The following is a 24682-nucleotide window of genomic DNA, read 5'->3' as shown; positions in this document are numbered from 1 at the left end:
TGCATTTAACACGGCCTTCAGGAACTCAGTCCGGCACAGGAGAATAAAATCGATTCATTTGCAGACAAATTCGAGAAAAATACAGACCGCTTTCTTTATGAGCCTTTTAGGGTGGACGATCGTGTTGCATTGCAGTGATTTCTGTCTTGTTGGAGAGGCCGAATCATTTTTTTTTCTCTCTGTCCGTTTGCCAAGGTACGTCCTCGAGTAGTAATACGTTGGTAGCTGGCCAGGAGAGTTTCCCGGATGTAGAGGAATCTAAGGCGGCCAGAGAGACAGAGGAGAGGTACAGTAGATCCCCTTTTCCCTTTCACCTCAAACCTAATTCATATTTGACTACCGGGAACCTGATACTTAATTACTCCCAGTTTCCCTGAATTTGTGGGACTATGACACATTTGACAATAAAATCTGTGCACTGCATATTGGACAAGTAATGGTCCGGTTAGTAACAGGCTTGTTTTTTGTCTTCTGTCTTTTTGATCTGTGTTTGTTCTGTATCTGTTTGTTCTGTGTGTGTGTGTGTGTGTGTGTGTGTGTGTGTGACTCTGCAGGCGAAGCAACGTTACCCGGGCCCATAACAGACTTGAATCCCGCTACAGCAACAGCTCTGGGGGCTCCTATGACGAGGAGAAGAGTGAGTATCGGTCTCTGATTGGACCAGGGGGCAGCTAGGGAGTCATGATTGGCTGCAGCTCTCCTGTTAATCCTATGTCCTCTGAGGTTACTGAACATGCTATACTGAACCAACCAATCATGTTACAAATTGGTCCCATCCTGTGATAAACAGGAAGTAGTTTCTTTACTGCATAAACAGGAAGTAACTACTGAGCTACTGAACTACTGAAAACATGCAAACAATAAATGCAGACCCATGGCAGTACACAGAGTTACAGTACATCCCATTTGGTTGGCTCAGGAGTGTGTCTGAATTATGTCTGCGCCTGTGCCAGGTTTCTCCTGGACAGTGGTACAGTGCTTGTCAAACTTTTGGTGGAATATGACTGGAATATGATTTCCAGCTTTTGAAGTTCAGAGCCTGGCTTGTGTCGCATTCTTGGAATGTTTGGTGCTAGTGTACTTGAGGGGAAGGGGCATGGGGAACTGTCAGTCACGTGACCCTCCCCCCCCCGCCCCCCATCCTCTCAACCACGCCCCCTGATCAGGTGACCCACTGCCGCCCTACACCGGTTGGCTGATGAACGTGCTGGAGACCAATCAGCCGCAGCCCCTGCCCATGCCCATAACTGGGGGCTGCTGGGCCCCCCTGGTGGACTACCTGCCCGAAACCATCACCCCTCGAGGGCCCCTGCACAGGTGAGACCCTCGGCCCGTTACCCCCTCACCTGACACACGAGGCCTGGTCCAGCTCACCTGTCATCTCCTGGAGTAGCAGCGTTAGCGTCAGTTAGCATATGAAAGGCTACAGCAAAAGTTACTTTTTATTCAACGTTCAGTCACAGTTGTTCATTTTTAAATTGCGAACACAGCTGGGGAAGTACAGCAGTCGCATAAGTTAATGAACAAAGTTCCTATTTTGCTTCGGGGCAGTGAAGCAGAGGTTACATTCAGCCAACGCTAAGGATGAACTTTGGTTGAATCCAGGGTCAGGGTTAAGGAAGGATGTTTATCGCTTAAAAGGCCTCTCCACAGCCTGCTCCGCATGTGTCAGATTTGGAGGGCGATCAGTCTGTACCTCTCCTTTAATTTGCAGGAATTGTTCATTGTCTCAGCGGACATTTCAGCCCAGGGGGGTACGTGGCTTTGAAGCAGAATGAGTCAGCCACGTCGCTCCCCCCCCCCCCCCCTTCAGCTATGCGTAGCGTGCGTTAGCGAAACACCCGTCGCCAGCGAGGCAGGTAACACCTAAAGGAAGAGCCGAGTGTCGGTTTACCGCCGTCGGTCCTGGCCGCGTCTCCGCTCCGCCCCACGGTGCCTCTTCTTCGGCTGCGCCGCCTCTGCTACGGGCGCAGAAACGGTTTGTTATTCTCCGAACGCCTCGCGTAGCGTAGCGTTGCGGGCGGGGGCGCGGTATGAACGCTCGGGCGGTGCGTTCCGGGACAGCGCCTGGGCTGAGATTAGCGGTGACGTACGGCTCGCCTCGCCGCCCCCCCCCCCCCCCCTTTGTGTTTATTCACCGTAGGTAAACGGTGCGTGTAGACAGGCTGAATTGCCTGTTCTCAGTAGTATGTGCTCCTGTGTTCTCACGTTGTTGTTTTTTCACGGTGTGATCTCAGCGTCTCAGACGCCTCAGCGTCATGGTGATGGATCTTTGTTTTTCTACACATGCTTGTGTCCGGGGGCGCAAACAGTCACCTGATTGGCTGGGACGTCCCGTATTTCAGGCCGAAAAAGCTTGTCCCGTGCATGACACCTCTTGGAACGCCCTGAAAATTTGAACCTTCGTGACTGTAATCCTGTGGGTTTGTGTGACAGGTGTAACATCGCGGTGATCTTCATGACTGAGATGGTGGTGGATCACAGCGTGAGAGAGGACTGGGCACTACACCTGCCCCTGCTGCTGCACGCTCTCTTCCTGGGTATGCGCTCTCTCCTTCCTCTCTCTCTGTCTCTCTTCCTCCGTCTCTCTCTTTCTCTCGGTCTCTCTCTCTCTCTCTGTCTCTCTGTGTCTGTCTGTCTTTGTGTCTCTCTCTCTGTCTCTCTTCCTCTGTTTCTCTCTCAGTCTCTCTGTCTCTCTCTCTCTCTGTCTCTCTGTGTCTGTCTGTCTTTGTGTGTCTCTCTCTGTCTCTCTTCCTCTGTCTCTCTCTCAGTCTCTCTGTCTCTCTCTCTCTCTGTCTCTCTGTGTCTGTCTGTCTTTGTGTGTCTCTCTCTGTCTCTCCCTCTGAGTAGTTCTCTGACTAATGGCAATAAATATAATCACAAATTTTGAGTGTGACGATATTTCACCCTGACAAAAACCAGTCCAATTTAGAAACTCCTTCTGTCATTCAAGTCTGAGAGCCAATAAATTATACATATATATATATATCCATCCATCCATCCATTATCTATATCTGCAGGGTCGCAGGGGGTGCTGGAGCAGTGTACCTACATGCAATAATAATGCACTGCATTTATTTAGCATCTTTCACAGTCTGAAAGCCCTTTACAGTGACGGGGGGGGGCTCAGCACTCAAAGCACTAATTATAGTAATTAAGCAGTGGAGCTCAGTACCGGGGCTGTTGTTTGCAACCTGTGGGTGTGGAACTGTTCCCATGGCGATCAGATAAGCGGAGGCCCTGCTGTCTAAAGAAGCCGCCCCCCCCCCCATAATTAGGGTCTCCCGAGGGGTTGAGTGACATTTCTGTAATTCAAAGAAGCGAGAAAGGACTTAAGTGGTTGAGGCATGGGGCAACAGGGAACGTGGGAAAGAGCTCTGTGACCCCCCCTGCTCTGTGACCCCCCCCGCCCCCTCCTCCCCCGCCCCCCTCCTCCCCCCTCCCCCCTCGAGTTTATCTCCACCAGTCCCCTGTATGTCATCCATCTGACACCCCTCCCACTCCAAAGCTGCTTTTCCAGCTGCGCTCAGACCCTGATATCATATCTCCCAGCCGGGAGCATGTGGAGCAATTTCTGCGAAGCAGCCTTGGCAATATGTATGTTCATATACACCCTGCATTCCTTCCTGGCTAACTCTTTAAATCAAAGACATTAATATTGTTCATGAGTTACGTGATTAAATCCAAGCAGTGTCAGAGCAAATGAATATAGAAATGATGATTTAAATTGTTTAGTTGCTTTAAAGGATGGGGACCTTGTCCTGACAGGCGAGTATGTTTTGCACTTTGCACTATTTCTTGTACACTTTTACAGATTGGCAGTCAGTTCTCGTATTCCCACCGGCCAATGAGGAGCAGTGTGGCGTGTGATGTCATCAGACGCTGTAACGCGCGATGTCGTGCGTGACGTCGTGTTTCTCTCCGTTTATTCCGGGCAGGTCTGGATCACTACCGGCCGGAGGTGTTCGAACACAGCAAACGCCTCCTCCTGCACCTCCTCCTCACGCTCTCCTGCAACAACAACTTCCAGGTCATCGCTTCCGTCCTACTGCTCACCAGGGAGATGAGCGACAACAAGGCCCTGACTGTCAAATCCAGCTATCAGCCTGAATACCTGTACACAGGTAAGCACAACCAAGCTATCAGCCTGAATACCTGTACACAGGTAAGCACATTAACTAGTAGTCTGAATACCTGTACACAGGTAAGAACAACATTAACTATCAGCCTGAATACCTGTACACAGGTAAGCACATTAACTATCAGCCCGAATACCTGTACACAGGTAAGCACAACATTAACTATCATTCTGAATACCTGTACACAGGTAAGCACATGAACTATCAGCCAGAGTACCTGTACACAGGTAAGCACATGAACTATCAGCCTGAATACATGCACACAAGTAAGCACAACATTAACTATCAGCCTACCATCCTCACTTCCTGTTCAGTTCTCTTTGACACAGCTGTAGTCCTCCTGACAGGAAGTCTTTATTCGTTTATTAGTTTGCTCGTCATTTAATAAATTAATTACTGTTAAACATTTATTTTATATAATTCCAACCTTCCCAGACGGGTGTGATATACTTTACGACACTGTGGAATTGATAAATTAAAAGGCAACAGAGATAATTAATCAAGGTGAACTCTCTCCCGTGCTCACTTCCTGTCCAGGGGGCTTTGACTTCCTGCGGGAGTGCCAGGCCTCCCCGGTGGCGGACTCGGGCCTCAGCTCCTCCTCCACCTCCTCCAGCGTCAGCCTGGGCAGCAGCAGCGGGAACCTCCCCCAGATCTCCCTGGAGCTGGAGGAGCTGGAGGAGTCCTCCACAGAGGCCGAGGAGAAGACCAACAAGCTCATCGAGTTCCTCACCACCAGGCAAGCACATAAACATCAGTTTAAAATTAAAATTTTTATTCTCAACAATATTCAGAACAGAATGCCTCTTTCATAGTGATCACACATTTTGGTCACTAACTCAGGAATTCTCAGGAATCTGCTGGAGTGTTTTCACAATTTTACCGCACCTAATGAGTTAAAGTATTTCAAATACTTGACCCAGATCTGGACCGTACTTATCCAGTTTAGCTGCCTCCTGATCTTTACAGTACGGCCACACCAACTGAGCAATAGCACCACCTACTGTCCGTCTGTGTAATTAACACTTGCTTTGACCTGTAAGACCAGGGAGGGGTGTGATGTTCATTCTCCTTAAGCTTGTTTGTTTTTGTTGGATGAAAGACATTTTCATCTGTGGATCACTTCTCTGTGTAGTGGGGTACTGCAGCTTGCCTCATTCTAGGACAATTTCCCAGCCCCTAGTTCCCTGAGTGTGATGTCACATCCTGTTATGCGACTGTTTTATGGCAACTGCATGATTTTATGCTTGTTTAATGGTGGCCATGTGATGTCACATCCTCTCATGTGACTGCTTGTTTCTTGGTGACCGTGTGATGACATATCCTATCATGTGACCGCTCAGGGCGTTTGGACCCCTGTGGTGCCACGAGGACATCACTCCCAAGAACCCGAACTCCAAGAGTGCCGAGCAGCTGGCCAACTTCCTGCGCCACGTGGTCTCTGTGTTCAAGGAGTCCAAGTCAGGTGAGCGCCCCGCCCACTGACTCTCACCTGTCACTCAGCGCCCCTCTCTCTCTCTTCTGTCTCTCCGTCCTCTTCCTCTCCCTTCCATCTTTACCTCTATCTGTCAGTATCCACCTCTTCTGTCTGTCTCTTTGTGTCCTTCTCTCTTTATCTCCCGCTCTCTCTCTCTCATTCTCCCTATCCCAGCTCTGTGTTTTTAGGGGTAATCCCAGTCCTCTCTCTATCACTCTCATTTCTCTGTCTCAGTTCCTCGTTCCTGGTTTCAGAAGGGTAGAACCTGTTCCCCTCTCTCACCGTCTCTCCCGCTGTACCGCAGACTTCCACCTGGAGGCGCAGCTGAGCGACGTGGCCCTGCAGACGGCCCTCTGCAGCTCGTCCCGCCACTACGCCGGGCGCTCCTTCCAGATGTTCCGCGCGCTCCGCCAGCCCCTCTCCGCCCACGCCGTGTCCGACCTGCTGTCCCGCCTGGTGGAGGTGGTGGGCGAGCACGGGGACGAGGTGCAGGTGAGTGCTAATAATAATAATAATAACAATACATTTAATTTGTAATGCACTTTTCATTAGAAATTAATCTCAAATTTAAAAAAAGTGTTCTAGAACTCCTTCAGTTACCAGTAGTGATTGTGACATCAGCATTAGAATGTTCAGTTACGAACATTCCAATCTCATGTTTGTGACCTCACACCTTAAAGGGTTAAGACTGGAATGTGTGAATATGGGTGTATCTGAGCAGAGCTCGAGCTCCAGGCCCGCTGTTCTCCTGTTAGCAGGGTTTTATTCCTGGGGGTGAACGGTGTTCAGCTCTGTGTTCTGTTACCCCAGGGGTACGTGATGGAGGTGCTGCTCACCCTGGAGTCCGTGGTGGAGAATCTGGCTGAATGTCTGAAGAACAGCGACCTGATGGCTGCTCTAACCAGGTGGGCGTCCTCATTCTCTCTCTCTCTGTTTACATCTCCTCCTTCTTTCTATTTCCATGTCCTCTGTCTCTCCATTTCAATCTCCTCTTTCTCTATCTCTCTCTGTTTACTTCTCCTCTTTCTTTCTCTCCATTTCCATCTCTTCTTTCTGCCTCACTATTTTTCTCTTTGTCTCCTTTTCTTATAAAAACTAAAAATGCATTGGTCTGGAAAACAGTGCTGTCTTCTTGCAAGGTTGCAACATTGCAATTTATATTCTGATGTCATGCTGATAATGTGACTACGGTGTTTAGAGAAAATACGGAATTGGAAAAAAAGAGTTATTTAGGGAATATATGTAATGTATTTTTCCAGTAATTACAAACACTATGATTAAACCCCTTTTGTTTTTTGGTTTATTTTTATTGCGAGCAGGGCCTCGTCGCCGGACTTCCTGACCAATGGGAAGCTGACGTCCAACAGGAAGAGCACGGGGCAGCTGAACCTGCCAGGAGGGGGCAGCACCGCCGAGCGCAGCCGCCACCAGAGGAGCTACTCCGTCCCCAAAAAGTTCGGGGAGAGCGGGGACCGGTCGTCGGACCCGCCCCGCAGCGCCACCCTGGACCGCATCCAGGCCTGCACCCAGCCGCCCGGGATGGGGCGGAGCACCCGCAGCTCCTCCTCCTCCTCCCGGGACAACAGCGGGGGCGGGGCCACGGACCCCGCCCACGACCCCGCCCACTCGGGCCACCCGGCCAACCTGCTGGCCACCATCTTCTGGGTGGCGGTGTCGCTGATGGAGTCGGACTTCGAGTTCGAGTACCAGATGTCCCTGCGGCTGGTCCATCGGCTGCTGGCGCGGGTTCCCCTGGACCGGCCGGAGAACCGGGAGCGGCTGGAGAAGCTGCAGGCCCAGCTGCGCTGGAGCGGGTTCTCCGGGCTGCAGCAGCTGCTGCTCAAGGGCTTCACCTCGCCCGCCACCACCGACCTCACGCTGCAGCTCTTCTGCCAGCTCACGCCCGTCTCCCGCGTGCCCGTGGTCGACACCTCGCAGGCCATCGGTGAGGGGGCCCCCGAACGCCGCTCGCATTTCAAACCCACATTCGCTCGCGTTTCAAAAACCGACATTCGCTCGCTGCCTCTCCTGCCCATCGAACAGTGCCATCCCTCTAAATAGTGTTTGTCTAAAGGAAGCATTTCTGCATGACATTTAAAAAATATATATGTATTATTTAAAAGTCATTTTAACCCTTTAAGGTGTAACCCTTTAATGTTCTTAACTAAACATTCTAATGCTGATGTCACAAGCAGTGGAGTTCTAGAACACTGACCTCCATAAAACGCTGACATTCAAGAAGACTTACTCGTCAAGGGGGTCAAATATTTTTCCCAATAACTAGTACGTTTTGGAAACAAGATTTTATGCAAGACAGTGTTTAAATGTATGAATGAAAAATTTTAAAAAAGGGTTTAAATTACGAAGCACTTTGCTGAAATTCTTGACGGCGTTCCTCTCCTTGGTTCGGCAGGCTTCCCGCTGAACGTGCTCTGTCTGCTCCCGCACCTGGTCCAGAACTTCGACTGCCCCACCCAGTTCTGCAAGGAGAGCGCTGAGAGGATCGCGCAGGTGGGGACCACACTTTCAGCCTCCATTTTGTCCACATCTACCCTTTACCCGTCAGCGTGTTCCTGGGTGGAGAAGATGGCTTCCGTGCTCTCTGATATTAATATTAATATTTAATATTATCTGTGACCTCACACTGCAGCTGCGTTAAAGAACAGTGGATGTGTAGCATAGTGGTTAGAGAACTGGGCTTGTAAATTTGAGCTTGCAGGTTTGACTCCCAGGGGATGATCTACTGTTGTACTCTTGAGCAATGAACCTGAATATCTTCAGTAAAAATGTCCAGCTGTGTGGACTGTAATGGATTTTGTGTAAATAATGTAAGCCATGTATGCTGCTCTGGATGAGAGCATCTTTTTCAAATGGAAGCTTTTTGTGTCACCCTGGATTACTCACCTGCAACCAGCAAAGTGGGAAATATTTTTAGATATCTGTATTCATATTATTTTAGAGCTCTGATTGTAAATAAATGTGTGAGTTTGACTGAGGATGTGTGTGTGTGTTTGCATGCACACATGTGTGTATGTGTGTGTATATGTATATGTGTGTGCTTGTGCGTGTATGTGTGCGTGTGTGTGTGCATGCGTGCGTTCATGCGTTCATGCATGTGTGTGTGCGTATGTTTGTGTCTCAGGTGTGCCTGGAGGAGAAGAACACCAAGCTGTCTCACCTGGCCCATGTGATGACGCTGTATAAGACCCACTCCTACACCCGGGACAGCTTCTCCTGGGTCAGCGTGGTGTGCCGCTACCTGCACGAGGCCTTCGCCGACATCACCCTCAGCATGGTCACCTACATGGCCGAGGTGAGCTAGCGCTAGCCTCACGCTGGGATTACATCACTGATGGAGCGCTAGCCAGCTGGAACGCTAGCCAGCAGCTGTGCCACCGTGTAGCCATTCCTCTGACTCACTGCTGAAGCTGAGCAGAGCTGGGCTTGATTAGCACTTGGGTGGGAGGTATCCTGAGATAAAAGCTGCTCCTAGGAGAGGTTTTATCAGGCCAATAGTGGGCACACTTCCGATTTGGACCAAATGAAAAAAAAACATCCGGTACTTCAGCACAGAGATGGGTGCCATTTAGTGTAGAAGGTGCTGGAAGAGATTAGAGTTAACCCTTTAAGGTGTGAGGTCACAAATACGTGATTAGATTGTTCTTGACAGAAACATTCTAATGCTGATGTCACAATCACTGCTGGTAATTGAAAGATTCTAGAACACTGGCTTAGAATTTTGAAAGAAAGAACATTCCAAAACACCTACTCTTCAAAGGGTTAAAGCAACGATAAAGTCGATGAAGATCCCATGGCATTTTTCAGAAGAGGAGAGGTTTTCGCTTCTGTGCTGTGGTCAAATTACCACAAAAAACGGACTCCCTACATCTGAAATGATCCCTTGCATTCCTGCCCCCATTGATTCCCCACATCATCTATGTAATGAGTGAATCGCACATTTCATATGCTCCACTGGGGAGATTGACCTTTATGCTATTTTTGGCAGCTGTTGGACAAAGGCCTTCCCAGCATGCAGCAGTCCCTCCTGCAGATTATCTACAGCTTGCTGAGTCACATGGACCTCAGCGGCATCCAGTTCAAGCCCTTCAATGCTGAGGTGCTCAAAACCATCGAGAAGTTTGTCCAGGTGAGAGGCGTACATTTCACCTTCTGTTGATTCACCTGTGTTAACGAGGATGATGCAACAGTCAGCTATTTTTACTAACTTAACAGTTTTTATTATTACTAATGAGAGAATAAAAGCGTGTGTGTGTGCATGTGTGTGCGTTGCAGACTGTACACTGGAAGGAGGCCCTGAACATCATGAAGCTGGTGGTGTCGCGTTCGGCCAGCCTGGTCCTGCCCTCCTATCCCCATGGCGACCTGTCCCACATGGAGGTGAGCCGCGTGTGGGACGGCTCCTCGAAGGCCCTGCCCGGGAAGACCCTGGACTTCCACTTCGACATCTCTGAGGTGCGCCTGCATGGAACTACCATGCACCATTTACTCACACTGTGATTTACTCACACTTTACTCACACCATTTACAATGTACTCACACACTGAACACAACACTGTGCTTTACTTACACGCCAAACACCACACTCTCCTTTACTCACAAGCCAAACACCACACTGTGTGTGTGTGTGTACGTGTGTGTATGTGTGTGTGTTTGTTTGTGTGTGTCTGTGTGTGTACGTGTGTGTGTTTGTTTGTGTGTGTCTGTACGTGTACGTGTGCGTGGTAGCCTCCTGTAGCCGCAGTGTGTGAGCCTAACCGTGCGTGTACGTGTGTGTTGGTTTGTGTGTGTGTGTGTGTGTGTGTGTAGTAGCCTCCTGTAGCCGCAGTGTGTGAGCCTAACAGTGCGTGTACGTGTGTGTTGGTTTGTGTGTGTGTGTGTGTGCGTGTGTGTAGTAGCCTCAGTAGCCGCAGTGTGTGAGCCTAACCGTGCGTGTACGCGTGCGTTCGGCAGACTCCGGTGATTGGCCGGCGGTACGATGACCTGCAGGGCTCGGCGGGGCGGGACGGTAAGACGCGCGCCATCGCCGTCACCCGCAGCACCTCCTCGGGCTCGTCCGGCTCCACCTCCAACAACGTCCTGGTGCCCGTCAGCTGGAAGAGGCCGCTGTCCTCACAGGCGAGTGTGGTACCCAAACCGCAGGACCTCCACCGTCCTGCAGGGCGGCGCTCTCATGGAGGGGATTTGGTGGGCGGGGTGGATTTTCCAGAAGACTACTTGCTGCGAGGTGGTCGTTGTTTTAGCCCAGGGATTCTCAACCCTGGTCAAGGAGAGTCGCAAGGCGTGTGGTCCAGGATCTTCTGGTTCTTTGTGGTCACTTAGCACTTAATTAATCAATTAGAGCAGTTGATTAGACGGTTAACTCGCCTCACCTGGTTAATTGGGTGTGAATTTGGTGCTGATTTTAAGGGGAAAACAAAAACCAACAGAGCTTATGGCTCACCAGGACGAGGGTTGTAGACCACTGGCACACCATATTAGTTATAATTAGCGGTATTCAAGTCAAGTAAATGTATTGCATACTCACAGTATATTACTGTATTTACAATAGTTACTGTAATGCATTGCACACCCTCTGTGTTTTACTGTATTTGAACTAGTTTCCATCTGAAACAAGGATCCCCAGCCCTGATCCTGGAGAGCCGCAGGGTCTACTGGTTTTCGATGTTACTCAGCACATAACTGATCAGTTAAAGCTGCTGATTAGACCGTTAACTCACCTCACATGGTTTCCTGCGTCTAAATCAGTTTCTCATTTCTAAGACAACAAAACAGAAACCAGCAGGACTGAGGGTTCAGTACCGCTGTTTCAGGGTTCTGCCTGTTTGTGTTCGGGAGGGAGACAGTGCGAATCCTTCAAAACTGTAAACTGTTTTAGAACAGAGCTCACACCCTCCAGAAAGAAAGTCTTTCACAACATTATTGTTAGCTTTGAGAAAGGTAGGAATTGGATTTCAAAAGACAGTCTGGGGTAAGATCATGGGAAGTAAGGGAAGGCCGTTCATTTTGCTTGATGGCTGACCCTTTGTTTGGGGTTTTTTTTTAAACTAGTTTTTCTCCAAATCAGTCACATGTACCAGAGGTGTCACGTGACTTGGCGAGCCTCTCCAACCGCTAACTTCTCACTCTCTCTGTCTCCTTTGCAGAAAAGGACACGGGAAAAACTCGTCAATGTGCTGTCGTTGTGCGGACAGGAAGTGGGACTCACCAAAAACCCGTCGGTGAGCCAACTGATTTTTTTTTTTAAAACATGATGCTAGCAGGCAGCGGAGTGACAGGGAGACTACAGGAGCACAGAGAGATGGGCAGACGCCATGCTGTTAACGTTAGAATGTGGCTGTTAGCGTGTGGTCGTTAGCATTTTACTGTTAGCGTGTGACTGTTAGCATGTGGCTGTTAGCGTGTGGTCGTTAGCATGTTACTGTTAGCGTGTGGCTGTTAACATGAGGCTGTTAGCGTGTGGTCGTTAGCATGTTACTGTTAGCGTGTGGCTGTTAACATGAGGCTGTTAGCGTGTGGTCGTTAGCATGTTACTGTTAGCGTGTGGCTGTTAACATGAGGCTGTTAGCGTGTGGTCGTTAGCATGTTACTGTTAGTGTGTGACTGTTCGCGTGTGGTCGTTAGCATGTGACTGTTAGCGTGTGGTCGTTAGCATGTTACTGTTAGTGTGTGGTCGTTAGCATGTTACTGTTGGTGTGTGGCTGTTAACATGAGGCTGTTAGTGTGTGTTGGCGTGTGTTTGTTTGGCGTGTCCCAGATGGCGTGTGTCTGTTAGTGTGTCTGTTGGTGTGTGCTCGATAGCATGTGCTTGATAGCATGTGGGTTATGGCGTGTGGGTGACTAAGCTCAACTGAAGCAGAAGGTCTGGGTGCTGAAGTGATAATGAGAAACAGCAGGTGTGATCAAGTGCCATCCTGTGTGCCTGTGTGTCTGTCGCTTTCCATCTCTCTCTTTCTCTCCCTCCTCTTTCCTTCTTTCTTCATCTATTTCTTTCCCACTTTCTCTTAACCTCTTCGTCGCTCCCTCTTTCCTCTACCTCTCTCCCCCCACTCTCTCTTTCTTGCTTTTCCTCATCCCCTCTATCCATCTGTCTCCCTCTTATTCTCTTCCTCTCTTTTTTGTCCTCTCTCTCTGTACTAGCTTTTTATCAGTTGTTTTGCAGCCGTGCGCATAGCTAGCTTGGTACTCCAGCCTCGCCGTTTGGTTGCTGTTGCTGTACTGGTGTATATAGGATAGTGATGTTGATACAGATGGCGGTATTGTTACTGACGCTGATACCGGTGCTGTCCAGCAGGGCGGTGATGTTTTTGGCGGTTCTCCATCCCAGGTGATCTTCTCCTCCTGCGGGGATCTGGACCTGATGGAGCACCAGCCCAGCCTGGTGTCGTCGGAGGACGGCGGCAGGGAGCCGGAGAACATGGACGACACCGCCTCCGAGCAGCAGTTCCGCGTCTTCCGCGACTTTGACTTCCTGGACGTGGAGCTGGAGGACGGGGAGGTGAGCGTGGCGGGAAAAACGGGGAACGTTAGGCCGGTTGTTAGCACGTTAGCACGAGCTGAGCCGCTGCGCAATCGGGAATCTGTTTATCTATGACGGATCATCTGGGTTTTTTTGGGGGATTTCAGACCTTGTAAATAATGAGGAGAGAGTGCTGTTTCATGGAACCCAAAGAGGGCAGGACTACTGTGTAATATCAGTGACTCACTGATTCGAACCAATCACTTTGTTTTGCCGTGGAGGACCGTAACTTTTGATTGGGTCAGACAAGCCAGTGATTGACAGCTCATTGTAGCCCCAACCACTGATCATGGTTGCAAGGGGGAATAATACTATTTAGCCAATCAGTGGCTTAAGAACTTGAGTGCTCAAAAACACCAAAAACTTGCTGATGTAGTGGCCATCCAAGCTTTGATAATCCTGATTTCAGTTTGAAGTCCATGATTTGAGTTTGAGATTCCTGATTTCAGTTTGAAGTCCCTGCTTTATGACAGGAAATCCATGAATCTCTTTGACAACCCGAGACCGGGACAAACACAGTTTTATAACTCACTAGATTCTCTCCTAGACATTGTAGGTTTTTAGCTTCAGCGTTCAAATATGGTCCAGTTTTCGAACAGATCCAGAGATAGGCCCCAAAATCATACATTTGATTTTGCTATTTTTGCTGGGGAGCCAATTAGCATATTAGGCTGAATTAGGAATGTCCTGGTGTTTGGTTTTTTGAAAATCAGCGATGTTAGAGGAGCATAGCGGGTGTAAAACATCCCCCTGGTGCTGCTGTAAAGTTGTGCCCCGTGCCTCGGGAGAAACATAATTGGAACGCGAGTTAGGAACGTGCCGTCCTAACAAGGGTTAGCGATGTCAGCGCTTTCCAATTAACCGCCAAAAAACTGGAGCTCAGCTCATTTGCATAGTGCGAAAGCAGAAGTTGACCTGTTTCCCAATCCCCCCCCCCCGCTGAGCATACTAGCGCCCTAATCCCCTTTTAGATAAATCCGGCAGTGGCACTTTTTATCGCGTACGCGTCGCTGCAGGACCGCTTCCTCGAGTCGGGTTGCGCGGCGGCGCGTTAGCGTAGCCGCGAGGGGGGATTTCCGGTGGCGTTCCTTGTTATTGACGTCCTTTTGTTGCACAACCTCGTTACGTGACAAAGGAGGAAAACAACAAACGAAGCAGAATTCTCAGAGTGCGATTCGCCGTTCCCCCCTCCCCCAACCCCCCACCCCCCACCCCCGCGCTGCCAGTTCGTCCGTTTTGCACCAGGGCTCACAACATTTGCTGACGCTAGCGTTTTAGCGCTGTTAGCATGGCTAGCTCAGCACTGTAGCAGCATTAAGAAAAATCACCTTTGTGGCAACGTTAGTTTGTCCAAATGAAAGCACTGTGGACCTATGAAAGACTCTCTCTCTCTCTCTCTCTCCGTGTTTAACGCCATTTCTCTTTCTGTCTCTTCCGTGCCCTCCAGGAGCTCCAGGTAAGTCTCGGCCTGGTTACCCAGCCGCCAGTGTGCTTAGCGCGTGGCGGAGGGGCGGCGCCTCCTCCGCCGTAGTAGACTTGTTGCCATGGCGACCCGCGACAGGGCTTTATTTTTTGTGTGCATGAGCTTGGCACATGAGTCAGCACCTCGAGCACCGCTGGTTTGCTTTGCGGTTCTGTTTGGCACTGCGTGTCACGTGACGCGTACTGGACCTGGGCCAGGAAAGTACTTGAAATACTTTAACTCTTTAGCTGCAGGGTGGAATGTTTTCTGCATATCCCAGAGAATTCGCTACAAAACATGCTAACCAAAACGTACTATCATGAAATAAGGTTACTCCAGATGAAAATTGATTTTTTTTTTTTTTTTACTTCATTCATCTGCAGGTATTTTGCTGGTGTCTAAGTGGTTTAAAGTATTTCATATAATTAAGTGACCCAGGTCTGATACGGTCTCATCTTTTGAAGTAGGATTTAAAAACCAAAAATTACCTTGTTTAATGTTCCAGCAAATATCCATGCCTAAAAATATAAAACCAAAACATAATATTCCTGTGTGAGTCAGTCTGGGTGCAAGTGTCTGGTAAACACCTAAGTGTTTATGAAGTGGAAATATGTGTGAACTGTGTTTGATTAGTGTATGTATTTGTGTATTTGTCGCAAGCCCAAAGAGATTGCTTATGTGTTGGTGTTTTGCTATGATGCTCCAGGATGCTTTGTGCATGAAGGTCACAGGAAACACACAGAGTGAGCCTGCCTGCACACAGTGGAGCGTTCAGTGCACCCTGCCCTACCGTGTGTGTGTGTGTGTGTGTGTGTACCCATGAGTAAGTGTCTAAGTGGGGATGTTGTGTGTATATGTGAGTGAGTGTGTGTGTGTATATGTATGAGGGAATGAGTGTGTGTTTATGTATGTATGAGTGAGTGGGGATGTTGTGTGTATATGTGAGTGAGTGTGTGAGCGTGTATTTATGTATAATGGGGACTCTGCGCTGTCTTGCAGGGGGAGTGTGTGTGTGTATGAGTGAGTGTGTGTTTGTGTATAATGGGGACTTTGCTGTCTTGCAGGGGGAGAGTGTGTGTGTGTGTATGAGTGAGTGTGAGTGTGTGTTTATGTATAATGGGGACTCTGCGCTCTCTTGCAGGGGGAGTGTGTGTGTGTATGAGTGAGTGTGTGTTTGTGTATAATGGGGACTCTGCTCTCTTGCAGGGGAGAGCGTGTGTGTGTGTATGAGTGAGTGTGTGTTTATGTATAATGGGGACTCTGCGCTCTTGCAGGGGGAGTGTGTGTGTGTATGAGTGAGTGTGTGTTTGTGTATAATGGGGGCTCTGCTCTCTTGCAGGGGGAGAGTGTGGATAACTTTAACTGGGGGGTGCGGCGTCGCTCCCTGGACAGTGCAGACCTGCTGCAGGAGCTCCTGGAGGAGAGTCAGCACTCAGACACCACGCCCAGCCTCGCTAAGGACTCCGATGAGTCATCGGAGGAGGAGTCTCTCACTGCTAGTCAGGTACTGTCACAGCTAGGGAGTCCTGTGTGTGTGTGTGTGTATGTGTGTGAGAGTGTGAGTGTGTATGTGTGTGTGTATCAGCATGTGTGTGTGTGTGTGTGTATACCAGCATGTGTGTGTGAGTGTGAGTGTGTGTGTATGTATCAGCATGTGTGTGTTAGTTTTTGTGTGCTGTATGTAGTGTGCTGGGAGTGTGTGTGTGTGTGTGTTGATCGCATGTGTGTGTGGTGTGTGTGTGTTGTGTTATCAGTGTGTGTGTGCGTGTGTATCAGCATGTGTGTGTGTGTATCAGCGTGTGTGTGTGTGTGTGTGTGTGTAGTATCAGTGTGTGTGTGTGCGTGTGTGTGTGTGTGCGTGTATCAGTGTGTGTGTGCGTGTGTATCACACACGTACATATTACCATTGCTCTCTCTCTTCGCAGACCATGAACCTCTCTCCCTCCGAGGAGACCAATAACACGGACTCCCTCTCCACGTCCTTCGACACGACCTCGGCCGACCCCCACTCCCTGAACGCCCGGACCCCCAGCTTCGAGGCGTCCCAGCCGGAGGACCCCGCCCAGCGGGTGAATACGGGCTTCGGTTTGTCCGAGCTGCTGGGACAGCCCCACCCCTACCCCAGCCCCCACCCCTACCGCACCTCCATAGTGGAGTTCTTCGCCAGCGCGGCCCGATGAAGCTCCCGCCCCGTCTCCCGTGGGCTTCTGGGATGGAGGGTGGCATGGGGGGGAGGGGAGGAGGGGGAAGGGTGGTTGATATTGGGTGTTGGGATTTGGGTTTGGATTTCTGTCACTTTTTCTTTCTTGTATATACATATCCCTATGAAAGGGAATGGCAAGGTCCAGCTATTGGTGGGGTTGGAACTAAGATAGCCGCATTTCCCAGCAACAATGCTCTACACTCAAAATGTTAATCTATCTGCTTTAGCTTCTCTTTCCCCCTCTGCTGATTTTTAACCCTTCAGCTGCTGGGGCTAAGCAGTTCTCTCCTCTGACCTCTAGGGGGCTCTGTGGGTATCAAGAGAGGGTTTCTCTCTAGTCCTCTCAGTGGCTATGGCAATGTGTACAACTGGTGTGGGGTGCAGTGTAGCTTCAAAAAATACGGAATTTCAGGAAAACAAATCTTTTATGGGGCTTGGGTGACATCCGTGCACATTGCCTGTGGCTGAGAGGGGGTGTTTTAAGCAGATGGGACATCCAGACCCCTGGCTTTCCTGAATTGGCACAATTTAGACACACTCAAAAAGAATGAAGTGTGAAAATGAACAGAAAAGGCTGCAAGGATTGAGCGAGGATTGTGGGATAAGGTCAGTGAAAATAAACACCTTTTGAGATTATTCTGGAATATAATAATAATGTGTGTATATCTTGATTTTGGTAAAAAAAAAAAAAAAATTAAAGTGGTTAGGGATCGTGTGTATTTGCCATTGCTGAAGCATTGTGGTTAGGGATCGTGTGTATTTGCCATTGCTGAAGCATTGTGGTTAGGGATCGTGTGTATTTGCCATTGCTGAAGCATTGTGGTTAGGGATCGTGTGTATTTGCCATAGCTGAAACACAGTGGTTAGGGATCGTGTGCATTTAGCTGCCCTGGACTCCCTTGGTCTCGTCTCTGAGCTCCGCTTGTTTTTTCTCCCATCAGGCTGAGGTTTTGGCTGAGGACGAGGACACTAACGTCCACGAGGACGACCTGTCCCTCTCCGCCAACGACCTGCCGGCGGGGTTTGACTGCAGCGACAGCTTCTCGCTGGAGGCGGAGCACAGGGAACAGAGGGCGGAGCTTGACCTGGACCCACAATGCCTGCCCAGGTAGGGGCTGAGTCACTGGGCCGAAGCGACTGTTACTCAGGCTTACGGGGACCTGTTACTCCAATGCATCCTTATGGGGACCTGTGACTCCTACCCGTCCTTATGGGGACCTGTTACTTCAACACATCCTTATGGGGACCTGTGACTCCTACACGTCCTTATGGGGACCTGTTACTCCAACATATCCTTATGGGGACCTGTGACTCCTACACGTCCTTATGGGGACCTGTTACTCCAACACATCCTTATGGGGACCTGTGACTCCTACACGTCCATGTGGGGGACCTGTTACTGTAACACATCCTTATGGGGACCTGTGACTCCAACACATCCTTATGGGGACCTGTGACTCCTACACATCCATGTGGGGACCTGTGACTCCTACACATCCATGTGGGGACCTGTTACTGTAACATATCCTTATAGGGACCTGTGACTCCTACACATCCTTATGGGGACCTGTTACTCTTGAGAGGAGTCTCTGTGCATGGACATGTTTTCCATGTTTCCGCACACGGCCTACGTGTGGCGCCGTCGCGCTCCCTGACTCTGCGCTCCGTCTGCTCCCATTATTGGTTGCCGTGGTGACAGCCCGGGAGAGGAGAGGGAGGAGCTCCAGGAGTCCCGCCGGTCCCCGCCCCCCTCGCCCTTCTTCTCCGCCATCCTGGCGGCGTTCCAGCCCGCCGCGTGTGACGACGCCGAGGAGGCGTGGCGGTGCCACCTCAGCCAGCTGGTGTCCGACTCGGACGGGTCCTGCGCCGTCTACACCTTCCACGTCTTCTCCTCCCTCTTCCAGGTGAGGCCCGCGTGGCGTACCTGGAAAGGGCTGCATACGTGGTCTTACGGGATAAAGTTTAAAAGATAGGAATACGGTGGATTTCTGGACTGACAAAAGATGAGCACTCAGACACACACATACAACAGCACGAACACACACACCCACAAACACACACACATATATATATAATAATGATGCATGCATATTTTTCCTATTACACGCTGTTAGGATTAAAATATCTTACACTTGGGAGCACTTGGGAGCACTATCTCATTAAGCAGGGATGTGTCATTGCTCTGGGTATATGTATTATCATATTCAGGTAGTACAAATACTATATAAACATTTATTTTTATATATAAAACAAAAAAAAATATTGATTTTTTTGTTAACCTCGACTAAATTAGGAATCACAAAGTAACTGCCTCCCTTCTCAGAACATCCAGAACAAATTCTGCTCCTTGACCCACGACGCTGCCTGTTACCTTGGCGACGGTCTCCGAGGCATCGGCTCCAAGTTTGTGAGCTCGTCCCAGATGCTGACGACCTGCTCGGAGTGCCCCACCCTCTACGTGGATGCAGACACCGTGAGTGACCTGTGCCCCGTACTCCGCAAAATGATATTCATGTTGTTGTCAATAGTTGTTGGCTGGCCTAAGTCCTTAGACACTGTTCCAGTGCGTGGACAGGTCACATCTAAGACACTGTTCCAGTGCGTGGACAGGTCACATCTAAGACACTGTTCCAGTGTGTGGACTGGTCACGTCTGAGACACTGTACCAGTGTGTGGACAGGTCACATCTAAGACATTCTATTCTATTCTTTTATATTCTCCTCTGCCCTGATGCTGCAGGCGCAAGCTTGTCTGCCAGGCTGTGTCATTGCAGTACCATGTGTTTCAGGAGCGGTGCATGCGATTGTCTACATCCAACTGATCTGAAATATAAATGGAGCAGAAATTGGTTAAATAAGAGTTGTTTTCGGGACTGAAAGCTGAAGCTCCTGTCTTTTCCTGTCTCTCTACAACCTCTTCCAGATCCTCTCTTATGGGCTCCTGGAAAAGATGAAGTTCAGCGTGCTGGAGCTGCAGGAGTACCTGGACACGTACAACAACCGGGAGGAAGCCGCCATCTCCGTAAGCAAGACTGACACAGACACCCTCAACTCCGCTGTACTAATGCATCAACAGCCTGATATCAGACACATCAACAACCTGATATCAGATACATCAACAGCCTGATATCAGATACATCAACAGCCTGATATCAGATACATCGACAACCTGATATCAGATACATCAACAGCCTGATAGCAGACACATCAACAACCTGATATCAGATACAACAATAGCTTGATATCAGATACATCGACAACCTGATATCAGATACATCAACAGCCTGATATCAGATATATCAACAACCTGATTTCAGATACATCAACAACCTGATATCAGATACATCAACAACCTGATATCAGATACAACAATAGCCTGATTTCAGATACATCAACAACCTGGTATCAGATACAACAATAGCTTGATATCAGATACATCAACAACCTGATATCAGATACAACAATAGCTTGATATCAGATACATCAACAGCTTCGACATTCAGCTGATTGGACTCAGAGACCTGATACGATACACAACTCGAATAGACATCAACAGCCTGACTCACAGAACATCAACCGCCTGTATTAATCATCAACAGTCTGATACAGACACATCAACAACCTGATATCAGATACATCAACAACCTGATATCAGATACATCAACAGCCTGATATCAGATACATCAACAGCCTGATATCAGATACATCAACAGTCTGATATCAGATACATCAACAGCCTGATATCAGATACATCAACAACCTGATATCAGATACATCAACAACCTGATTTCAGATACATCAACAACCTGATTTCAGATAAATCAACAAGCTGATATCAATACAATCAACAGCCCAATATCAGGTATTTCAATGCAGGGCCCTGGTCATCTCACTCTTCCTCCTCTTTCTCCTCCTCCTCCTCTTCCTCCCACTCTTTCCCCAGTGGCTGCGGAACTGCAAGACCACCTTCCCGAGGGGCTCGGGGATCGGGGTGATCACCTGCCAGCCGGGGGACTCCGAGGAGAAGGTAAGGAACGTGGTCCGACCGCGGTCACCTGGAGCTCACCTGAGCCCTCAGCTCACGGGGACAGAGCGTCTCCACCTGCTGTTTCTGCCCCGTAAGAGAAGGGCGTAGCTAGCAGTGCAGAATTTGAATTTAAGCACTAACTCACTTGAAACTAGGCCACGGTTCCTACCAAAGAGACAAAATAATTATCTCTTGAGGAAATTGCATGGCTCTATTACAACAGTGGTCCTCTGAAATAGACTTGTTACAACTCATACAAAAAGTTTTTTAATCAGAAAGTGACAGCTTGACCTCATATGTGGAATTAGTTTTCTCTAATCTCTTGTCACTGCACATCACAGTGCACCAGATTCCACTCCAACCGATCTTTTGTTTCTTCCTGTCAATCACTCTGTCTGTGGTAGCCTTGTGAGTGAAATACTTTCATTTTCTCTGTATCTGTCGATCGCTACATCAGTGCACACTGCATTCTGACATTGCCAGTAACAAGCTCAAGCCACCGGGTGGCGCTGTGTTACAGGAATGTTTGGAGAATGTTGCGTGTCGGCTCCTGGTTGCTCCCTCCCCTTCACACACACACACACACACAGACACACACACACACATACACAAATACACACACATGCCACACGGGGCACACATGCCTCACTTCCTCATTCCACTCCCAATGTGACCTTTGAACTCAGCCATGTCATCTCAGGCAGGAGAGAACAGGAACACATAATCTAGGCTCCTGGTTTCCCTAAAGATGAGGAAGTAACCAGCCCTCCATCAAGCCTGGACTTCAGCCCCCAGAGGGGCCTCTGCCTCCACATGATCAGTCCAAACGTCCGAAAACACAAAAGTCCGGGAACACATTTCCACAGAAACCCACCCTGAAAATGCCTTCTTATTTGCTTTATTAATGCTTTTAAGAAAGAGGGGGGATTCAGCATTGTGTTTTGAATGGTTAGCACAGTCCTGTGTGCCAATCTCGTGCGAAAGCTGTCAAAGGAACTATCCATCGTCCCTCACTGGGAGAGAGTAAAGGAAGAGAGGTCAGAGGTCACTCGGCCATGCCAGGGGGGCCTGCTTCTGCACACCTGGTCATGTGACATGTTTCAGCCAGTGGAGCTGCAGACATGACCCCCCCCCCCCAATTCACAAGGCTTCAGATGCCATGAGGCTGCCCCTCTACAGAGAGTTGTAAAAAAAAAACGAAACCTCGAACCTTAGTCCCAGAGAATTGCTATGTTGGATAGTTTCCATTTTGACCTTACAATCCACTGCCGATTCAGACCCCAGAAACCGGGGGAACCGATTTTATCTATGCAATCTGTTTGCCCAGTTTATTTAAAATTTAATTGATCCAGTTTAATTTGTCAATTAATTGGTCGAGTGAACAATAAAGAGGTCAATAGCCAGGATCAGATTTTGGGTACCCCAGCAGTCCCTGTGTCTGTCCTGGACCAGGGCTGGGGACCCCAGCAGACCCTGTGTCTGTCCTGGACCAGGGCTGGGGACCCCAGCAGACCCTGTGTCTGTCCTGGACCAGGGCTGGGGACCCCAGCGGACCCTGTGTCTCTAAAGCACCAGGTTTGGGGACCCCCACAGACCCTGCTGCTCTCGAGGACCAGGGTCCGGGACCCCCGCTGTACTCTGTGGTCCCTGTCCTCTCTGCCGCCTCATGGCATAAAATGGGGGAACCCAAAAAAAAGTTCCTGCGCCTCAATAAGACCAGCAGCTTCCCGCTTCGCTTGAAAAAGTGTAACTTACTTCCTGCCCCGCCTAACTCACAACTTCCCCCCCCAAGAAAGCTTTAAGTGTGTGGGTGACAGTGTGACACTCAACTTCTCCTAATCTCTCTTCACACACTCACTCTCTCCGTCCCTTGCTCTTTTTCCTCTATCATTCGCTCCTTCTCACTGTTCTTTCTCGCCATCTCTAATTCAAGCCATACTTTCTTTCGTATGACAGTACATAGGCATAGTTCCATAGCCACTGTTTACATCAAACACAAATCAAGTCACAACAACGTCACGGTCGACTGCATTAGAGATGGCTGTCCTTAGTTATTTTTCAAAGACCAGTTATGGTGGTGATTATTTTATTGGAAAAAAATGCTTTAAAAATTACAATAAGCATTTCAGTGTCTGGATGGTCCGCTGGCACACCATCACTTGATGACAAATTTCTTTCTTTATCCCCCTCAGCTATTCTCTCTCTCTGTCTCTGTCTCTTTCTCTCACTCTCTTCCCTTTTCTCTCCCTCCCTTCCTCTTTCTCTCTCTCTCTCTCATTCTCTCTTTTGATCTCTCTCTGTCCCTCGGTGTCCTCTTTCTGCATGTACTAATGAAATTAAGCCATTTGATTGGCTACTGCTAACGCTGCGGGGCTGTGGATTGGTTGCGCTGCACTGTGCATGCTCTAGACACTGACGTCTCTCTCTCTTCCTTCTCTTAACTCCTCCCTCTCCTGCCGCACTCTTGTTGTGCAGCAAATGGAATCTCTGGCAGTAAGTTCCATTGAACGTTTCCTCTCCAATCCTGTCGGTCTACGCTGAATTTGGGTTTTTTTTTTCTCCGTGTACCAGGTTTAGCATTTAGCTGCAGTCTTTTCTTTTTTTTTTTTTAAACGCTGTCATTATATGATTATTAATTATTAGAAGTATGTTGCTTCCATACATCAGGGTCACAAGGTTGCCACACTGTTGCATTAATGTTTTTGCTGTGATGCAGCAGCCTTCCACCAATGTGCTATACATATATTACTGGCTTTTAGAGAAAATGCAAGATGGTGGTATTCCTTTTGTGAAGTGGCATGTGACACAACAATAAATGCAATTCTAAATGAAATTCATAATTGATAAATCCAGCTCTGTACTTTGCTATGGAGAGAGTTGCTTCTGAATTAGTGAAAAGGTTTCTAATATTAAATGATTAGTGCTTTAACGGTAGATTCTCACAGCCGATACGAATGTTGACTATGGGCTATTGGTTGGAATGCAAGCTCAGTCATGAAATGCCCATGTTGGTTGTTGAATAAAGTGTACAAAATACTGTGACGTGACATTATGCTCATGGGGTTTTGTGTGTGTGTGTGTGTGTGTGTGTGTGTGTGTGTGTGTGTGTGTGTGTGTGTGTGTGTGTTTTGTCCCTCCAGCAACTGGAGTTGTGTCAACGCCTCTACAAGCTCCACTTTCAGCTGCTGTTGCTGTTTCAGTCCTACTGTAAGCTGATTGGTCAGGTCCACGCCATCAGCTCCGTCCCAGAGGTACAGGGTCCTCCTCACACACACACTCTCATACACACAGACATATACACACACACACACACACACACACACACTCTCATACACACAGACATATACACACACACACACACACACACATACACACACACGCACATTCACTCACACACACACACGCACATTCACTCACACACACACATACACTCACATGCCAACACACACACATTCACTCACACACACATACACTCACATGCCAACACACACACATTCACTCACACACACACACACACTCACATGCCAACACACACACACACTGTTGCCATGGAGACCATGCCCTGTGCCTGTGCCTAACCTGCGCCCCCCCCCCCTTCCCCCGCTCAGCTCCTGAACATGTCCCGCGAGCTGAACGAGCTGAAGAGCAGCCTGAGGATGGCGGCGGTGGCGGTGGTGGGCGGCAGCCTCACCCCCCGCTCGTACCCGCGCACGGCCACGCCCACCTTCGCCACCTCCGAGGCGGCCGTGCAGGCCGTGCTGGAGAGCCTGAGGAAGAGCGAGTTCGCCGCCGCCATCCGCCACATCCGCGAGTGCAGGTGAGACCCTCACACCCCCCT

General features: G+C 49.1%; 1 protein-coding gene across 1 annotated transcript in view; it reads left to right on the top strand.

The window, feature by feature from the left end:
• The window catches only part of fryb (furry homolog b (Drosophila)), a 74655-nt gene that overhangs the window by 49199 nt on the left and 774 nt on the right, over window positions 1-24682 (top strand). Inside the window, exons 35-60 of the mRNA XM_064352742.1 lie at window positions 196-286; window positions 555-637; window positions 1167-1317; window positions 2437-2540; window positions 3939-4124; window positions 4677-4878; window positions 5483-5604; window positions 5921-6108; window positions 6427-6521; window positions 6936-7561; window positions 8030-8127; window positions 8759-8929; window positions 9623-9763; window positions 9910-10089; window positions 10588-10752; window positions 11781-11855; window positions 12962-13132; window positions 15955-16119; window positions 16541-16684; window positions 17760-17926; window positions 18518-18722; window positions 19142-19291; window positions 19741-19839; window positions 20761-20844; window positions 23985-24095; window positions 24453-24661. Of these exons, the coding sequence (XP_064208812.1) occupies window positions 196-286; window positions 555-637; window positions 1167-1317; window positions 2437-2540; window positions 3939-4124; window positions 4677-4878; window positions 5483-5604; window positions 5921-6108; window positions 6427-6521; window positions 6936-7561; window positions 8030-8127; window positions 8759-8929; window positions 9623-9763; window positions 9910-10089; window positions 10588-10752; window positions 11781-11855; window positions 12962-13132; window positions 15955-16119; window positions 16541-16684; window positions 17760-17926; window positions 18518-18722; window positions 19142-19291; window positions 19741-19839; window positions 20761-20844; window positions 23985-24095; window positions 24453-24661 (4183 nt within the window). The remainder of the gene's footprint in view (window positions 1-195; window positions 287-554; window positions 638-1166; window positions 1318-2436; window positions 2541-3938; window positions 4125-4676; window positions 4879-5482; window positions 5605-5920; window positions 6109-6426; window positions 6522-6935; window positions 7562-8029; window positions 8128-8758; window positions 8930-9622; window positions 9764-9909; window positions 10090-10587; window positions 10753-11780; window positions 11856-12961; window positions 13133-15954; window positions 16120-16540; window positions 16685-17759; window positions 17927-18517; window positions 18723-19141; window positions 19292-19740; window positions 19840-20760; window positions 20845-23984; window positions 24096-24452; window positions 24662-24682) is intronic.

Source organism: Anguilla rostrata, chromosome 9 (assembly GCF_018555375.3).
Source record: "Anguilla rostrata isolate EN2019 chromosome 9, ASM1855537v3, whole genome shotgun sequence".
NCBI classification, from domain to species: domain Eukaryota; kingdom Metazoa; phylum Chordata; class Actinopteri; order Anguilliformes; family Anguillidae; genus Anguilla; species Anguilla rostrata.
Note: the sequence above shows the minus strand (reverse complement) of the source record. Positions and strands in the feature narration are given on the sequence as shown.